The sequence below is a fragment of the Watersipora subatra genome, chromosome 11 (assembly GCF_963576615.1).
Source record: "Watersipora subatra chromosome 11, tzWatSuba1.1, whole genome shotgun sequence".
NCBI classification, from domain to species: Eukaryota; Metazoa; Bryozoa; class Gymnolaemata; order Cheilostomatida; family Watersiporidae; genus Watersipora; species Watersipora subatra.
Genome location: NC_088718.1, coordinates 33,611,821 through 33,632,862, shown reverse-complemented (window position 1 = coordinate 33,632,862; position 21,042 = coordinate 33,611,821). Strand labels below are relative to the sequence as shown.

At 36.3% G+C, this 21,042-nt stretch overlaps 1 protein-coding gene across 1 annotated transcript; it reads left to right on the top strand.

Annotated features, from left to right (window-relative positions):
- Positions 1–12,594: 12,594 nt before the first annotated feature.
- On the top strand, positions 12,595–15,434 carry LOC137407990 (uncharacterized). The gene is made up of 3 exons (XM_068094379.1): positions 12,595–12,871; positions 13,025–14,412; positions 14,709–15,434. Exons 1-3 carry the CDS (start codon positions 12,595–12,597, stop codon positions 15,432–15,434), a joined length of 2,391 nt encoding a protein of 796 aa, XP_067950480.1.
- Positions 15,435–21,042: the final 5,608 nt, after the last annotated feature.

The window sequence follows — 21,042 nt, the reverse complement described above, 5'->3', positions numbered from 1 at the left end:
AACATACACATGCTCATCAACCTCAGAGGCAAATTTTTACACTTTTTTCTACAAGAAAGTAACAACAAAATGCATGTCTACTAAGGAATTTTTAGAGTAGTTTATCTCAACGCTCACATAGTCACTTTCATTTATTTTTAGCAACCTTAAGGGTTTGAAAAACCAACGATGATAATAATCCACTAGTTTACCTCTCTTCAACCAAATGCAGACTTTGCTATCTTTAAGTCACTTATTGTGCTAAACTACTATTGTCATGAATTATGTTAGAATAGCCATCATAAGTAAGTTATCAGTTGAAAAAGTTATAGTCCATCAAATAAAAATATGAACTATTTATTTGCTGCATATTGCACAATGTATGAAGCAAAATAGATGTATAAATTTTAATTTATACACACATCAATACCACAAAAGCCTTACACCACCACTGCAATCATCTAAAGCAGTGGTCCTAACCACCGAACCAAGGATTAATCTGTACCGGGGTCGCACAAAAATTATTGTTTCTTTGTTTTATCTATTATCTAAGTCTAAGACAAAAACGACGTATATAATGATGTGTAGGGCTCTCTCTATGTGTAGTAAAAGCATTACTGTAATCAATGGTTCTACAATATATACAGTCTATATACTATTTCATTGAGTAGCACAAGTATGACTGTAATTAATTCAAATTTTCAAAAACAATGCTCAAAGTTTCTTATTAGATTTTAATCACGCCTTTTAATCAACCTTATTTACTTACCATCAATATTGTGTACAATGTTATTGACTAGCAGCGCTACTGTATGCAATTTTGTGCACTAAGGATTTTCATCGTGTGAACTTTTTGGAAATATCACCATATACAATTTTGTGCAGATGGCATGGTGTATAATCTTTGTACGTGGGATTGTGTACAATCTTGTTTACATGGCATGGTGAACAATTTTGTGCCCAATGCACAGTGTATAATTTTGCACATAGCATGGCATACAATTTTGTGCACATAGCATGGTGTACAATAGTGTGCACTTGGCTTGGTGTACAATTGTGTGCACATAGCATGGTGTACAATTGTGTGCACATAGCATGGTGTACAATTGTGTGCACATAGCATGGTGTACAATTGTGTGCACTTGGCATGGTGTACAATTGTGTGCACATAGCATGGTGTACAATTGTGTGCACATAACACGGTTACAATTGTGCGCACTTGGCACAGTGTACAATTGTGTGCACATAGCATGGTGTACAATTGTGTGCACATAGCATGGTGTACAATTGTGTGCACTTGGCATGGTGTACAATTGTGTGCACATAGCATGGTGTACAATTGTGTGCACATAGCACGGTTACAATTGTGCGCACTTGGCACAGTGTACAATTGTGTGCACATAGCATGGTGTACAATTGTGTGCACATAGCATGGTGTACAATTGTGTGCACTTGGCATGGTGTACAATTGTGTGCACATAGCATGGTGTAAAATTGTGTGCACATAGCACGGTGTACAATTGTGTGCACTTGGCATGGTGTACAATGGTGCACAATTGTGTGCACATAGCATGGTGTACAATTGTGTGCACTTGGCATGGTGTAAAATTGTGTGCACATAGCATGGTGTACAATTGTGTGCACTTATCAGTGCATAGCAACTTGACACTGAGCCTCAACAATATACATAGCACACGCCATTAGTTAAATCATCAAATCAATTCATTCAGCTTCAATCAATAGTGTGACTGTAAAATACATGTAGTTATTATACACATCATCAAAATTGGACAGCTGCACATTCCAATAATATAAAGATATTGTACTTACTCAATGTCATTGCTCGTAAGGTTTTCAGTCTCAACAGGTGCACTGGTTTTATGGGCTCCTACAACACTTTTTTGAGCGATTTGTAATAATATAAAATGTAAAATCAAGAACTTTTAAAACTGTATGGTGCACAGTCAAGATAAGATTTTAATCTGTTCCTGGTTTGGCATCATATGGCAAAAAACTCGTAGGAATTGTTATAGAAACAATAGCAGTTATATACTGCAAACATCCTCTGGTAAGATTGTCAAACCTTAATATAACTGCTGTACATATAAAAATTAGTAACAAAATAATATGTTAACTTTAGTAACTATAGTTACCTACAGTAACTTTAGTGTATTTAGTGTATTTATTGGTTATGATTTGCATTAAAATATAACACTACAATGTGTTATGTGCAGTATGTACAGCAGGGAATTCTAACCTTCAAGACAGATGCACATATAACATAGACTTTGAATTTAACTTAAATGAATTTAGCTTGCTAAACACACACTAAAAGCTAAGTTTTAGTATGTATTTTTTAGTGTTTTACTGAATTCAACTTTTCATCACTATAATAGCTTTTGATATCACTATGATACCACAACTTGTTTCGTTAATTCCCCGAACACTTTTGTGTACTTGCACACAACCTAACTAAAGGCGAGTCTGAAGTGTGTCATAAAGCTAGTTTTATACATACATGTAGGTTTTTGGGTCAAGCATAGGATACCTTTTTTTTCACAACCTGCTCAAATGCCTTTACTCACAGTTTTAAACTTACAATATTTTTTGTTTCTCTCGTTAGTAAAACTTTAATTAATGCATGCAGTTGTGTTATTATTATCCATGTTTCAATTCATCTGTGTGTTATAAACAATAACGATAAAACGGATTGAAAACCTTGAAAATAGACGTTCTACTTGAAACTCTTGGATATATTGTTATAAGTTTTTTGCCTTAGCGTAACTATTACTTCTTTTGTCTATTGTTATAATGATATAGGATATAAAAGATGTACAATGAACGCTGTCCCATGAGTATTTAAAATTGAATATACCGCAAAACCTTTAATTGAACATCACCATTATTCAAATGCCACTTCCATTTGACCACCACTATAAGAGAAGAGTTGAAACTTATATTGTCACCCTTTAATTGAACTTCACCTTCAGTTGACTGCGCTTTGACACTTGTTGACCTTTACAAACTCATAATAAAAGATGATCAGTGAAAAATGATCCACAAATCGTACTAATAATGACTCACTTGCATCAGTCACAATTATTTTGTTATTTCTGTTTGTATTGAAGTCCATTTTCCAACTCCAAAGCTTTTCCATTTTTTTTCGTTGAAAATTTGAAAAAAATGCATTAGAAATACATGTAGTTAATAATTACCAGGCCAATAGTAGTTTTTTGTTTAGTTAATGTGGTGTTTGTTGTTCTTAACTAGCGTTAGTTAATGTTTCAGCAGAGACATATTGATGCTATGGTGCAGCGCAACTAACTATAATTTGAGGCGAATCTTTTGCTCTGTTAGGTATGTGTATATAACCAACTTTATTACGACCAGACATCCACATATAAAGTCTTACAATGATAATGATGACATGATTATGGCATACAATCAAAACATGCAAACAGTCATGGTTGGTTGGAATAACATTCAGTATCCGGTGCAAGTCTAATGAGCTAGACAGCAAACACAACAATCCTTTCCTTCTTTAGATAAAATTACGTAATAATAGTGTAATAAAAGAAAAAAATGTTCATGTTCGGTCTTTAGTAATATAAAACATATGTAGGAGACCCACAAAAGTTCTAGAAAGCTCTAAAATGAAAAGCAGACTATAACATATATTATACCCAAATAAAAATTTTATAGTAAAATTCAGACTATAGCTTACATATAGTACAAGCGAATTATAAATGGAAAGCAAACTACAACATATAAAATTGTGTGATTAAAATGATCAAATTTTGAAATTAAAGTATTTTCTAGTGGATTAGCTGTTTGCATGATCTAATGAACCCTATAATCGCTAAATCGTATAGGTGAACAAATATGTCGAAAAGACTGTCGCAGGACCTGATCACCCATGTGCGAACTCCCAGGTGTGGACCCTATGACACTGGTACCCTCAGCTTCACCCTTGCTCTGCGCTGGCAAACATACAGCAAAAAAATATTACGATGTACTCTGCTAATACTTTCCTCGTTTTCACAAATTATCTCAGAGCCATCCATTCCTACTACTGTATATGGTTTAGCCCCAAATATAGTGTCAAGCTTGTTAAACTTAGTTTGTTGTAACAACACTTTGTCACTCACTGCAATGTCAGTATCTCTAGCTCTAACTCCTACATCTGCATGCTCCTTCGCTTTTGTCTTAATCACTGCATCTCTATCTACGGCAGTTTGTTGCAGTGTTTCAGCACTAGTCTCAGTATTCACACTAGGTAGCTTAGTTTTCATCTATCTGATAAACAAGAGAGTGAAGGGTGCCAGACCTGTTGTACTGGGTGTTGTAAACCGATAGGCAACGAAAAATTTCCTAAGCTCCTTGTGTAATGGCAAACCATTCTTATACGCTATTTTCAATGATTTTAGCAATGTGCGATTCACTCTGTTTACACCTCCATTGACATGTGGCTAAAGAGGTGTGGTTGAAAACCACTTTACACTATTTGCTGTCAAAAAATCTTGAACAACTGTAGAAACAAATTGCAGACCATTGTCTGTTCTCAGAGCACTTGAAATGCCATATCTAGCAAATGTCACACCATGAAAGTCCACAATATTGTCAGCTGTAATTTGTTTCATAAACACAGCTTTGAAAAACTTGCTGTGATAATCCACTACTACCAAAATATGTTGACTTGTAGGCAAAGGCCCAAGAATATCCATACTAAGGTAGTCCAAAGGTTTTTCTAGAAATTTGGTCATTGAAAATGGTGCAGGTGGATCAGGGGAGCTGACTTCCAAACAATTTACACAATACTTGCATATTTTCCACAGTCGCTATCAATCCTGGGCCACCAAACTTTGAATCTAATTCTCTGCTTCGTTTTGACTAGTCCTTGGGGACCTTCATGTGCCAAGTCAAATGCATGACTTCTCAAGCTAGTTGGCATTACAATTCTATTTCTCCTTAAATACCCCTTCACATTCAGCAAGTTCAGTTATTAGTTCATACAGCTAGTCATATTATTAGCTTTCAATGACTCAGTAACATTGGTAGTCTCAGAACATTCCAGTGATGCCTTTCTAATGTCATCCCAGGTCATTGCAATAGTGGCAGCTGCCTTAGCCACACTTTCCACATGGATCTCAGTAACACGCATAACTCTGTCTACAAGTGACAAGTTCTTAGAATTTGAACACAACCAAGATAGTGGGTCAGTAATATTGTTCTTCTCAGACTTGCAAAACACCCTAAACCTAAAGCATTGCAATCTAGTGCCCACCTCTTTAGTCCAGGTAAAGGCTTATAGTTTGGTTTATTAAGAATCGTCTCGCATGGTTTGTGGTCTGTTACTAACTCAAATTCGTTGCTCAATAATTAAAGTCAAAAGTGTGTACATGCAAATACTAAAGCAAGCGCCACACATTCCGTTTGGCTGTATCTACGCTCTACTTCTGACAAGCTTCTATGTTCATAGGCCACTATTCTGTCCCAACTAGCAGTTTTCTGCAGTGATATAGCTCCTAAACCACATGGGTTAGCATCTGCCATGACCACAATTTTAGCACTTGGGTAAAAATGTGCGAGTGTCTCAACCTTAGCCATTAAAGACTTTATCTTGTCAAATGCCACACATCGAATTGGCTCAGCAATTGTGGCTAGGTCTGGTACAGATTGACTTACAAAGTTCACCAGCCTTATAAAACTACGACAATCTGAAGCATCTTTTGGCTTTGCAAACGTCAGTATAGACTCTATCTTTGCAAGATCAGCAGATATTCTGTGTTAAGAACCTACATAGCCCAGAAACTTTATTAAATTCAAGCGGAATTGGCACTTTCTACTGTTTAGTGTTAAACCTAACTCCTGTAGCCTGTTCAGCAGTGCTAATGATTGCTTGTCATGCTCCTCTCAGTTTCTGCATGCAAAATAATATCGTTCACCATGTTTTAACACCTTTTAGCCCCGACAAAGCTGTTTGGATAGTATACTGAAATTGTTCAAGTGCCCTGTTCAAACCCATGCTTAGTCTCTAGTACCTATACAAGCTGTAAGATGTTGTAAAAGTTGTTATATCTCTACAGCTTTCATATAACTCAATTTGAATTTGATGGAAACCTTGTTTGAAGTTAATTTTGACAAAACTTTAGCCTCTGCAAACCATCAAGCGTTGCTTTAGTAGTGGGTATTGGATGGCGCTACCTAACTATTGCTTTGTTCACAAGTTACATATCGACGATGTGGGGGACCTCCCCCGAGTCCTGAAGAACACAAACCAGTGGGCTCACCTATGTGGTACCAACCCCAGAAAAAGGCTCTACTACATCCTTGTCTACTAATTCTTGGAGCCTGCCTTAACTTTTTCTCTATAACCAAATAGCAATCTCCTAACAAGCTGAGCTACAGGGTTCACATATCTATCAATGTGAAATTTCAACTTCATGCTTTTCAACTTTCTCACTCCCTTGAAAACTCTAGAAAACTATTTCAAAATGTCATTTGTGCTGTCAAGAAAAATGCACCCAATGACTGCATCAGCTTCCAAAGAAATAAGACCTAGTGCCTCAACAGTCTCAAAACTCATTGAACATTTAACATCAACTTTGAACACATAAAAACTAAAAACAACAGATTTGTCACACACAGCAATGTTTGCTCTAAGAAATCCTATAACATTAAACTCGGTGTTCATTCAATAACCAAATAATTGCTTGTTTGCTGGCAGCAGTCTAACCTTCATAAACAGTTTGTCATATACACTAAGTGGAACTATGTTTTCACAAGCTCCTGTGTCTACAATGAATTGAACTACCTGGCCTTCTACTTCACAGTAAATTTTGGAGTATTTACCTGTTGTCGCCGCTTTACCGCGAATAGTCCACTCTCATCGTCTGCCGATGCTTTAGAGTCCTCAGCAGCTTCATTATTGTTCATATTACCTACGTGTCCTTTATTATCGTTGCAGAATTTAGAATTGGTAAAATGCCCAACTTTACTGCATTTGTTACATTTCTTTCTTCTAGCTGGGCAAAATTTTTCATTGGCTACATGATATAGCTGGCCACACCAAAAACATCTACAGCTTGCCAACTTCTGCGATGTGGTACCTCTGGTTGAAGAAGTCTGCCGTGAGCGCTTAGATCTAACTGATTGCACAGCCGGTCCATTGGAGTTAGAGAATGCTGATAAGTTACTAAGTTTATTGTTGAGCTCTATTTCTTGAGCCCTAACTGCTAATCTATCAATGTCCTCACTGAGGGCATGTCAATCTGTTTGTCTCGTTTTGAAGTGTCATTAATCCCACTGCGGAACTGCTCAACTAAGTTTTTGTACAATGTTAGGCCAAAGTCATAATACCTTGAAGTATTTTTCAAGTGCGCCCCAAAGTCACTGACAGACTCAATTTCTGCTCTTCTTACTTCACAGAACCTCGCTCATTCTGTCATCCTGTTGTAAGTACTTTTAAAATGTCTCTTCAGAATATCGACAACTTGCTGATAAGTCATATCTGATGGTAGTCCTGGAGTGGCATGGTCTCTAACTAAAGAGTTCTGTTTCCTGCTAAGACCTAACAGCAGCGTGTGCTTGAACCTCTGGCTTAACTTTCTGTACTAAAAAATCACTTTGTAGCCGCTCCGAGAATACATCCACTCTCCCTCAGATGATGATGGTATAGATGCACCAGCCATAATAATTAATCCACATCGGTGTAACTTAATCCACATCCAGGTCCTCTATTGTTTATTCTCATCGCCAATTGTTGTGCTTAACTAGCATTTGTTCATGTTTCAGAATATATATACTGGTGCTATGGTGCAGCGCAACTAACTATAATTTTAGGCAAATCTTTTGCTCTGTTAGGTGTGTGTATATAACTAACTTTATTACACCAAGACATCCACATATAAAGTCTTACAATGATGATGATGACATGATTATGACATACAATCAAAACATACAAACAGTCACAGTTGATGAAAATAACATTCAGTATTTGGTGGAAGTCTAATGAGCTAGACAGCAAACACAACAATGTTGATGCCTTGACGTATGTGGAAAACGATTTACATTTACAGTTTATATCAATGTATATGAACGACTATTTTTAGTCTAATGTTTGTGCTTTGCAAGCCAAACTTTTACGCATTGCACTTATGCGAAATGCAGTGTGTAAAAGTTTTGCTTTAATAAAAATAAACTTGGAGGTTAATATCGGCTATTTCAGCAGTGCAGCAAAAAAGCTGTGGTCAGAAGACATTGTGGAAAGTATCGTGGTATACTGTGGCAATCAGAAGAAAATGTTCGCTTCATCCAAAGCAACAATCAAAATGGAACTGGCAGAGCAAATAATGCAATTTTTTTTTCAAATTGCTAATTTTTGTTTTTGCATGTATTATAAGTATGATTCATTTATATCTCTTGTTCTTGAATATACAGATTTGTAGCATTTGATAGATTTTTCTTACATAACTTATGAATTTGAAGATTTACAGCATACTAGAAATTCCCCTGTCATACAGCCCACGACCAAAGTGATAATGGAAAAAAGAAAGGGTACTGCTGGCATAGACCTCTTGCAGTTATTTTAACTCAGCTTACTATGGATTGACGCCTATAACTCCTCTTCTATTACACATGAAAGGGCAGTTTTTGCTGCAAACTGTAGCAAACATAACAATGAATGAAATGAGCTTTTATGCAACATTGATAGCTATAGTTAAAAAAGGGCCTTCAAACTTAAAACGAAATAAAATATTGAAAGCTCCAACAAATTGCACAGCAGGAGGCAGGCTATGAAATCATCGCAGATTAATTGCAAGCGGTAGATACCAACTGGTAGATATGTTTCTCAATTTTCCAATGAATAATTATTTAGAGATCTACGAAAAGTTGGAGATAAGTTGGCAGATTCATCGCATCCAAAAGCATTGATGTAGGTCAGCCAAAGAAGAGCGCAAATATAGGGGACATTTGCTTTGCCTGTAGAAAAGTTAAAATGATTTTCTCACAACTCTGATGAGCTATTTGAAACATTAAATGCCAGCCTCATGCCTCTAATTGAATGCCTTTATTTGACTGCCACTATAAGAAAAGGGTTTATAAAATAGAGGGCCGCCGCATTCAAATAGAGGTTTTACGGTAGGTTTTTTTAACCATAATCATTAATGAATTGCTTGATAGTTGTCTGTTTCGTAATACTCTACAAACTTCTTTAATTTTCATGGAACTTATGAAACTGTATCTGTTTAGATATCATAAACATTCTGCAAATAAGCTTGACTTTCCGTTATCGGTTAGTTTCTCTCCTATGAGCGGGTACGTCTTATGTTGTACCAAAGTCATCATATGTAGTCGGCAGTTTTGTGAGACTGTAAAGGCTGAATGCCAAAAATGAACCTGTAAGCAATTTTTTCACATAGCCAAGATCTCAACCGCAAGCTATGCTTTATGACATACACGCTAAGAGGGTCTATTTGCCCGTTTTGGCTGTCAGATTAAAAACCAAATTAAAATTCATCAGTATCAAATGACTCTTCAGAGGTTTAGCATGCGACTGTTTTTGGATTGGTTCATTATGCTTACTAGGTTATATATAAAAACTCATTTAGGTTTGGTTTGAATTGCTAAATTTTTATTTTATTCAAAATTTGAATTTATTCATTATTATCAATGATTGATTTTCATTTAATTTTGTTGACAAATGCTTTTACTGTTTAATAAAATAAATACAGTTTAATGCCAAATCACTTTACAATTTTTTCAATTAATTTGACAACCTCCTTTAATCCGATTCTCTTTAAACTAGGCGAGCTTCTACTCGCAATTCATTAAACACATGACTTTTCTGACACAAGCCATAACACTTGACCAAACATTTTCTCCACGCCCTGAGTTTTGATGATTTTGATGGTAAAACTTGAGACGCTTGTGAAATTGAAAAATATAACATAAAGAAGTAACGTTCAAAACAATATGTTTAGGACTTATGTAATATTATTAACTCATGAGTTGATAATTTAACTCATCACTACATTATAGTGATGAGTAGCTGTGTTACCCGACATTGCCCGGGTAATAAAAAAGTCTTCAAACATAACATTGATTTGTATTTAACATATTACAACATTTGCCATTCTAAATTTCAAACTACAGATAATGGGAGAAGTCTTTTTGTGTAGTTGAAATAACTTAAGAGAGAAAAAAAACCCAACTGTAAAGGTTTTCAAACTTTTTCAAACAGCTACAACTTTTAAACTTCTTATTATGAAGAAAAGGTTTTGTGCAGGACAATTGAATTAAAAACAAATAAAACAACTGTAAAGGTTTTCAAAGCAACGTAAATTTAAAATTCTTAACTTTCAGCGACGTATATCTTTTAATAACATACAGTGGAACTTAGGTTCTCGAACATAATCCGTTTTAGAAGGTAGTTCAAAAACCAAGTTGTTTGAGATTCAAAACATTTTTTTCCATTGAAACATAATTATGTAAATTTTAATCTGTTCCAAGGCGAGAAAACAATTTCGGTAAAGTGTTTTTTCAACATTTAACACCATAAACTGTACTTGCTAAGCTTGTACTTGTACTTGCCATTTTACATCATAAGCTGTACTTGTACCCGAGTGTTGCCCGGGTAATGAGAAAGTCTTTCCACAGGAAATATATTTGTATTTAGCGTATGGGCATGTCCATAAATAATAATTTGACATTAACAGCTATATGATGCCACCACACATGCGCAATTGCTCTCATTGTAAAACTCTTAGAATTAATTGATGCAGTACTTTCTTGGCTTTCAGATAATATAAAATTGACTGCTTTCAAAATAGTAGTTCCAAAGCTATGAAATACAACATGCATAAATGATGGGACATCACAAAATATCCAATCATTTACGCAAGTTGAACTTAATTGCTCCAGAACTACTATTTTGAAAGCAGTGAATTTTATATTATTTGGAAGCCGAGAAAAGACTGCATCAATTAATTCAAAGAATTTTATCATGGAAGCAAATTTGCATGTGCAGTTGACATCAAAAAACTCTAAATGTCAAATTATTGTTTAAGGGCACGCCCATATATAACAGCATTTGTCATTCTAACTTTCAAACTACATATCATGAGAAAAGTGTTTTGTGTAGTTGAAATAATTTGCGAGAAAATAAAAACAACTGTAAAGGTTTTCAAACTTTGTCAAACAACTGCAACTTTCAAACTTCATACCATGGGGAAAGTGTTTTGTGCAGGTCAAATAAATTAAAAAAGATAAAACAATCAGAAAAGGGATTAGATGTAAATGTGAAATAATTAGCAAGTAATGGCTAAATTAAGTCGGTATTGCTACAATTACAATAAAATATGATTCGGCAATGATACAAATAATACAAACCGAGAAAACAAAATGAAATTCCTGAATTTGTTGAATTAATAATAGCAATTCTTGCATAGAAGTATGTTGGTATAAAAAGTTTAGTGTTCCACCAGACGCTATCCATCAAAACTTTGAATACGACGGTACTAAAAAATATGACAGAACATGGTAGCATTTTGTAGCTGAAATTTTATTAGAACAATCTCTGCCAAAAATAGTTGAATAAAAAATAATATTAATCATAAATGTTGGAAACTAACCAAGTAATAATAACGGAGATAGGAAAATGAATAATGTTTAAACTTCAAACACGATACTCAAATTATGTAATAAGAGAATGTAAATTTCTATATCTATAGATATATTTCTAAAAGTATGTAAATGTAGTATTATTGCGTTTGGCTAAAGGTAGAATTGAAGAGTTGCGGTTTTATTCGTAGTTTATTGCGTTAACTTGCGCCCAGAATGATCACCGATGTCAAGGTCAAAAACTACGTAACATTACATAAGCAAGGAAAGACAACACTTAGAGTATAGCCAGCCTAGTTCCACTACATCTCCCCTTCTGGGATTTGAAACAAGCACCAAATGCAACTTAAAGTGTGTGCGGCAAAAGATAGGATATACAACAAAAATGATTGTCAGTAGGATTTATCTCAGTACAAAAAAGTACATCATAGAATATATATGTCATAATTATCCGAGGGATGTTTGGTAGTTTTTTACAAGATATGGCGGTGGCTTGCGATCACGTCGCGGTCTACTGTTAATGTTCAGAGACTGAATGTCTTGCCCCTTTTCCGGTATATCCACTGGTCTACACAGTAGCTTAGCTGGTGTGATCACCTGAGGATTCGAGGGGGCTGTCATTGGAACGAGGGCTGATCTATTTCTGCGTACTGTGTTGTCTGCTTCTGCGTCTGTCGATGTGCTGTGTTGTCTGCTTGTTGGCTATACTCTAAGTGTTGTCTTTCCTTGCTTATGTAATGTTACGTAGTTTTTGACCTTGACATCGGTGATCATTCTGGGCACAATTTAACGCAATAAACTACGAATAAAACCGAAACTCTTCAATTCTACCTTTAGCCAAACGCAATAATATTACATGGGGGCAGCGAGTTGGTTTGGTGATTCCCATGTCCAGTGATTTCTGTTGAACCAGAGAGCCAATTATTTAACTCAAGTACCGAAGATATAGCAACTGACCAAGCTGTTTTTGTGAGCTTTGAGTCGACCTGCAACATGTCACCTGTATATCAACCTGTCATACAACAGCCTGCTGCAATTGACTTACTGCAAGACAAGGAGGAAAGTTACAGGTCGTTTGTGTCAAGCTGGAAAACGTTTTATATACTAACCGAGCTAAACAAACGGCCAAATGAATACCAAGTGGCTATGCTAAAACATTGCGTAGGCGTTGAAGCGGTTAAAATCATTGAAACAAGCCTACAGTATGAGGAAGATTCGCGTAAAGTGGACAATATTCTTAAAATCTTACACATATACTGTGTCGGAGAACGTAATGTCATCCATGATCGATATTTATTCAACTCTACGTCACAGACTGAAGGACAGTTATTTGGGGCATTTTATCTTGAGTTGCGCCAAAAGGCTCAGAAGTGCCAATTCGGTTATGTATAATCAGACCTCATTCACGACAGGATTGTTCTAGGCATCCGCGAAGACTGTACTAGGAAAAAGCTGATAGCCTTCGGGAATAATCTCACACTGGAAGAGGCTGTAAAAATCTGCAGATCACAAGAATTGGCTGCCAGGGCGATGAAAGATATCAGCTCACAAGCACTCACCTCTGATTTGCCAACTAAACCAGTCGAAGCCGTCTCCCGGTCATCAAGACGACAAAAACCAGCCTATGTCAGTAAACCAAGTGTTGGCAAGTCAGGCACATGTGGCTACTGTGGAGGAATAACACATCCAAGGTCTCAATGCCCAGCTCGGTCAGATAGGTGCAAGGAATGCAACAAAGTTGGCCACTGGGGAAAGGCTTGCAGATCAGCGATCTTTTCCAAGCGAGACAATTTGGCTGAAACAGAGTCTGATGGCCCTGCAGAAGAAACTCTGTTCTGCGAGGACCTCAAGATTGATAGTGTCCACAACCATCCAGGATGGTCAGCTACTATAGAAGTTGATAAGACACCAGTAAAATTCAAGCTCGATTCTGGCGCAGATGCTTCAGTTATGAAAATTACGGAACCCATGGTTCAGAAGGTCAATCTAGACCAAGCCCGGTCGCGTCTTCGTGGTCCTGAAAATCACAGCATTAATTGCTTAGGAACGTTTACAGCGTGCCTCAGATATGGCAGAAAATCTACCAACGAGACCATATATGTGATAGCTAACCAGAACACCAACCTACTGAGTAGGGAGGCCTTCAAAAACCTTGGGCTGCTAACATGCAATGTGTACCAGGTTGAGACAGACATAGAGACAATATATCAGCAATACCCTACAGTTTTCAATGGACTGGATTTTGTCAAGGACTACTCTTACGAAATAAGTCTCAAAGAAGATACCCGACCTATGTGTATATACACCGCCCGCTTTGTACCACAACCTCTGTTACCGAAGGTTAAAGATAAACTCCAGAAGATGGTAAAAATGGGCGTTATATCCCCGGTAAAGGAGGCCACGGAATGGTGTAGTGGAATGGTGCCGGTACCAAAACCAGATGGATCCGTGCGCATATGTGTGGATCTGTCCCACCTAAATCAATCAGTTAGGCGAGAGATTTACCAAACTGCTTGTGTCGAGGACAGCCTGGCCAAACTTGGACAGAGTAAAGTTTTTTCTCATCTGGATGCCAATTCTGGGTATCATCAAATCAACCTTACAAAACACTCTCGATTGCTGACCACTTTCCTTACACCGTCTGGTAGATATGCATTCAACAGACTACCATTTGGAATTTCAGTCGCACCAGAAGTTTTTCAGCGATATATGAATGAACTACTAGGTGATATCGAGAGAGTAATAATTCACATGGATGATATTCTGATCCATGCCGCTACTAGGGAAATCCACGACGACCGGTTCAGGCAGGTTCTTAATCGTATCGCTCACTCAGGCATGACTCTAAATAGGAAAAACGTCTATTTAGGCAGACATCGGTCAAATTTCTTGAACATATCATAGATGGGGAGGGCATACACCCTGACACAGAGAAGACCAAGGCCATTTTAAAATTTCCTGAACCTCAGAACCAATCAGACATCAGACGCCTAAACGGTATGTTGAATCAGCTAATGAAGTTCATCCCTAATCTAGCGGAGCTCACGGCACCGATTCGTCAGTTACTCCGAGAAAACTGAGAGTGGGTCTGGGGCACGGCTCAGCAGGAAGCATTTGCAAGACTGAAAGAAATACTGGCTTCTGACAAAGTTCTTGCTCCGTATGACCCAAAACTCGAGACAGTACTTGCCACAGATGCGTGTAACAGCGGAGTAGGAGCGGCCTTGTTTCAGATTCAAGCTGATGGTACACGACGACCAGTCAGCTTTGCTTCAAGATCCTTAACGGAGGTTGAAGGAAGATATGCAGTCATCGAGAAAGAGGCGCTGGCAGTAGCCTGGGGCTGTGAACGATTCAACCAGTACTTACACGGGCTAATGTTCACCGTAGAGGTAGATCACAAGCCTCTTGTCACGCTGCTCAATTCAAGGAATCTTGCGGATATGCCGGCCCGTGTTCTTCGATTTCGTCTTTGTCTGATGAAGTATTCTCCCACAGTTACTTATATTACAGGGTCGAAACACCATGTAGCAGACTATCTATCAAGGACTAATGGAGCGCCGACTACTGTTAGCGAAGTGCAGTTTATTGATGAAGTGGAATACTTCAATAAGGTGTTCATACCAAAGCACTCACCTGTGAATCGCATACAGGATGCTCAAAACGATGACCCAATCCTGCGGAAGGTAATAGAATTCTGTCAACGTGGCTGGCCAGCCTACAAAAGTGAACATCCATCACTTACACCTTATTTTGATCATCAGGGCCATCTGACTGTAGATAAGGAAGTGTTGCTCTATGATGGGAGACTTGTGATACCTGGCGGTCTTTAGCTGGAGATGCTCAATCTCGTACACAAGGGCCATCAGGGCATAGCGAGATGTAGAGCGAGAGCAAGGAGAGATATATGGTGGCCAGGTATGAGTGGTGACATAGAAGCGGTAGTTCGTCAATGCAACATCTGCTAACAAGTTCTGCCTACCCCAAGAGAGACACTGGCACCCAGTTCCTTCCCTGATCGCCCATGGAAGAGACTCGGATGAATCTGTTTGAATTAGACGGGAAGGTCTACCTTCTGATTGTAGACTACTATAGTCGTTAGATTAAGGTTCATGAAACCAAGAAGAACCAGACTTCTGCTAACACAGTAGCCATCCTAGACAAAGTCTTTGCAACACATGGGTTCCCAGACTATATCGTATCAGACAATGGTCATCAGTTTGCATCACAAAGTTTTGAGCGATATGCAAGAGACAACAATTTTACACTCATTACTTCATCACCCCGTTATCCATGAGCTAACGGTGAGGTTGAACGCGCAGTGGGCACCATGAAACGCCTAATGGTTAAGACAGGGGACCTCTCCACAGCTCTGTTAAATTATCAATCAACCCCTCTGGAAAATGGATTCCCTCCCTCACAGCTTCTGGTGAGCCGACGCCTCAAAGCACGTATACCGGTCCTTCCGGATCACCTTATGTCTGCTCTTGCCAATCAACAAGAGATTTGCAGACGGGAGAAGGACAGACGAAAGTATGCAGCGGAGCATTACAATAAACGTCATCGTGCTAAAGACCTTCCAGAGATGAAACCAGGTCAACAGGTATACATCCGAGATCAGAAAGCCACAGGAGTAGTCATACAACAAGTAGCTCCTTGTTCCTACACTATAACTAATGAAGCAGACAACACTTAGAGTATAGCCAGCCTAGTTCCACTACAGTAAATGTATGTAATTATAAGAGAGTGACAAATAACTGATACTTACAATCTTACACAATCAATCTTACAGTAATTTTACAAATGTTTGCTGTAAAATGTGAAATTAATGACGAATTACTAATTGGTTAGGTTTAGAAGGAAATATGTGTAAGCTAATACACTTAGCTGTCTTACATGGCATTGCCCGGGTAATAAAAAAAGTCTGTGGACAGGAAGTTGATTTGCATTTAACATAAAACAACATTTGGCATTCTACCTAAAAAAAACTGTGAAGGTTTTCAAACTTTGTCAAACAACTTTCAAACTTCATATCATGAAAAAAGGTTTTGTGCAGGTCAAATAAATTTAAAAAAATAAAACGACTACAAAAGGGTTTAGATGTAAAAGTGAAATAATTAGCAAGTAACAGCTAAATTGAGTTTGTTTTGCTACGAATACAATAAAAGATGATTCAGTAATTATACAATTAATACAAACTGAGAAAACAAAATAAAATTCTGAATATGTTGAATTAATAATAATAATTTTTGCATAGAAGTGTGTGTATAAAAAGGTTGCTGTTCCACCAGCAGCTATCCATTTAAAACTCTAAATACGACGGAACTGGTACGACGATATGTAAAAATGAAATATTGTAGTGTCTTTGTCTGATCAACGATGAGAGAATCTAAAGGCTATTCCTGCTTGAGATAATACAATTGTCCACGTAAAAAGTATTAACCCTTACAGCTATTTAGCAATTGAACCTTAAGAAAAGCTGGATATAAAAGTTCACAAAAACGCAAAAAAGGTATCGTGTTTCATATCGTTTTGCCAAAGACAAATTAGCCCTAATACAGCAAGGACCAAAAAGCATCGCGTTTTATAGAGATTAAAAAAGTTTATAAAGTTGTAATTATTACATCATTTTGGTGTGAAAACGGAAAATGATGTATATGTTATGTAAAAAGAGTGAGCAATAGTATGAGCTTTCGTGGTCTTGTGGTTAAACCGTTAAATTATTAATCTGCGTTCGCGATCTTCGCGAGTTCAAGTCTAGCATAATGTGGGATTTTAAATCCTATAAATAAAATCTTTTATTTTGAGCCAACAAAGAGAACTTCTTGGTGCAAATTTACACATAAAGTAGACGATCAAGGACTTATGACAACTTAGCATTCTTTTAGATTATCACAACATTACAGATATACAATATATGCGTTTCTCTTCACGTACACTCAGTTCAGTTTATAGCTCACTTGGACTTACCTTTGTAAAATGGTGTGCAAAATTATGGCAACTCTTGTGTTCGTTGTTTGTTGAGTCTTCTCATCTCTCATCTCAGCTTTATGGACACAATCTTTGCATAATATTAAAGCTTAACCTGTACTCTTATCATTTAAATAAAAATCTTTTACTCTTTGACTACAAAAATTTACAAGATAAACTGAGCTTTTTAATCCCAAAACTCAGAGAACACTTGTCAATCATTGCATATCTCAGAAAGTATTGCGCTACAAATAATGCAAGAAATATTTGATGAATTTAACAACAATGTAAAAATATCTCATAGCAAAAAGCTGGCTATAGATTTGGGCTCAAACCACGGCAAAGTCATTTTAAAGTTTTGGCAATGTTAGACATCTGTCAGGTTTTGGTCAGAATTTTGCAAAGATAAATATAGCCCTTTTACGGGCAAAACAAATGTCGCCTATATTTTGCCCTCTTTTTTCAAAGGAACAATATTAAACGTTTTGGATACAATAAATCTGCTAACTTACCTTCAACTTTTCAAAGATCTCTTGATAAATAAGCATTGAGAAACCAAGAAGTATCTTTAGCGGTTCATATCTATTGCTTGCAATCAACCTACAATGATATTAGAAAACGTTTCCTGCACTGCAATTTGTTGGAACTTTCAATTTTTATTTCATTCTAAATTTGAAGTCATATATTTTATATCTATATTTACCAATGTTGCATAAAAGCTCATTGCACTCATTGATATGTTTGCTACAATCTGCAGCCAAAACTAGCTTTTTAAGTGCAATAGCAAAGGAGTTGCGAGCATCAATTATTAATGATGCTATCAGATTATATGTTATGAATCTGCAAGTTTATAAATTATATAATGATAATCTATCAAATGATACAAATGTATATTCATGAACAAGGAACAGAAACGAACCACACCTATAATACATGCAGAAGCAAAGGTTTGCATTTTCAAAACAGAAATATTTGCATCATTTGCTAGGATAGCTGCATTGTGATTGTTGCATTTGATTATCCTGAGACTATTAGCCTGAGACAGTTATTAATTATTTATTTGGTGTTACTTTTAAAGTTTTAACGAAAACAAGCAAAAAGCTTTAGAGTTGGGCAATGAGACAATTGATTTTTATTGATGTAAACGATTTATTATTAATAAGGTTTTGTGAACACTTTTCTACTGATCAATTGATATTATGGGTTCATAAAAATCAAAGATTGTCAAAGTGGTGGTCAAATGGAAGTGGCCTTTAAATAGAGGTGGCGGTAAGTCCTACTACTATTAATGAGGTAATAATTATTAACTCCTTAATAATTAAGGAGTTACTTGTTATAAATAATTATTAAGGAGCTATATTATTAACTCATGAAACCACCTAGTGCTTGTCCTTGACTACTTCCCTGTATATTAGCGCTGTAATTGGCGGGTTTTAAACAGTGAAGTATAAAAATGACTTTTCAGGGGATTATTAACCATTTTTAACTACATCACCTGACTAATGAGACATTTATTTTCTATTTAAAAACAGATAAAAATAGTTAATAATACAAATACTATATTTTTACAAGGTTGCACCAAATAGTTTTTATTTTGTTATGCACTGACGGCGCAGCACTTTTCTCATAACTAGTCTTTACTGTATCTCAAATTTTATAATTAAAGCTCGTTATGTTCAAACTTGGTAAAAAGGCCATAACCTGAAGAATATTTACTATAATAAAGCTCATGTCAGTCCATCTGTCTGAAGCCAAGCTAAGAGCATTAGGAAAAGCATTTACACTGCTCAGGTATCGAACCCAGATAGTTGCATTCCCAGGCTAATGAGCCACCATCTTCCCACACAACCACCTGTCTACATCTACAAATAACTGTCCACATACTTGTTACACATGAGAAACTCTCATGGCGCACGGAACGGCCAGCGTACTAGTTGAAATAATATACGAGCTATAAAGGTAACTGAGTGTACATGAAGAGAAACGCGTAATATTTCATATCTGTTATGTTCCGATAGTCTGAAGGAATGCTAGGCTGTCATAAGTCCTTGATCGCGTACCTTATGTGTAAATTTGCACCAAGAAGTTCTCTTTGTTGGCCCAAAATCAAAGATTTTATTTGCTATAGTTTTTTTTCAACATCATAAGTATTTCCATAATGCTGCAAAATGTATTATTTTGCAGCATTATGGATTTTGATATGTATAGCGCTAATATTTCTCATTTCTTTTCAAGACGGAAGGATAACTGGTTATATCTCATACATGTAAATGTGTTTCTCCACTTTCAGTTGCGACTCTTGCCTTAAACCTCTCCATATTTACTACATACTTACATATCGTCATTATTAACACATCACTGTATTATAGCGATAAGTTAATATTATTAATATATGAAAGAACTTAGCACCTGTCCTCAACTACATCTCTCCATTAGTGCTGTAATTGGCTGGTTTCAAACAGCGAAAAATAAATTTGACCTTTTCGGGGATGTTTAACCATTTTTTAAGTACATCCCTTGACTAGTGAGACATTTATTTTCTATCTAAAAAAAATTTTAATAGTATAAATATTATATTCTTATAATCTGACACCAAATTGTTTTTATTATCTTACGCACTGACAGTACAGCAGTTTTCTAATAATTAGTCTATATTCTATCTCATATTAGAGCTTGATATGTTCAAACTTGGAAAAAAGGTCATAACCTAAGGAATAGTTACTATAATAAGAGTCATGCCTGTCTATCTGTCTGAAGCCAAGCTAAGAGCATTAGGAAAAGCAATTACACTGCTCACGTCTCAAACCCAGATAGTTGCATTGCCAGGCTAATGAGCCATTATCTTCCCACACAACCACCTGTCTACATCTAAAAATATTGTGATTACTCAAATCTTGCTAGTTGTAGCTGACAACATAACGTTGTGGCAGTAGTCACTGTAGTCTGACATGTTGAAAAAGTTATGAGATGGTATGAATGTGTTTTGTGGCTTATCAACTTATTGTGCATGGCTTTAGATATGCAAGGTATTGTTATAGTGAACACTACTCCAGATGTCTTGGAGACATGCATATTTCTGGTGCTTATCTCTAGCTAATTTATAGTGAATAGATCTATTATTAGCAAAACTTCATCATGCTAATCTTTAAAGTATATAGATTATTATTGAATTATGCGTCATAATAAAATCAAAAATAGAAATCAACAAAAAAGTATATTAAATCAGCAAATATGATGAAATAGAGCATTATAATCTATTGGAATGAGTCCTTTGTTATAACCTTTGCGAGGTTTTACAAATAGTATCAAAATATTTCACTAAATAGTTTTTATAGGAAGCAGGATATCAAAAGAAAACTTTAGATAAACCAAAAAGATTTCCTAAAAGGCTTTACTTAAAAATCCAGAAAGATTGTTATGATTAATAAAATGATAATTAACTGTAAAACAATATAAATAAACTCTGTACAT

Coding starts and splice junctions, on each gene's coding strand:
- LOC137407990 (XM_068094379.1), top strand. CDS start 12,595: ATGTCACCTGTATATCAACCTGTCATACAACAGCCTGCTGCAATTGAC. Junction 12,872..13,024: donor CATATACTGTGTCGGAGAAC/GTAATGTCATCC, acceptor GGATTGTTCTAG/GCATCCGCGAAGACTGTACT. Junction 14,413..14,708: donor ACGACGACCGGTTCAGGCAG/GTTCTTAATCGT, acceptor ACGGCTCAGCAG/GAAGCATTTGCAAGACTGAA.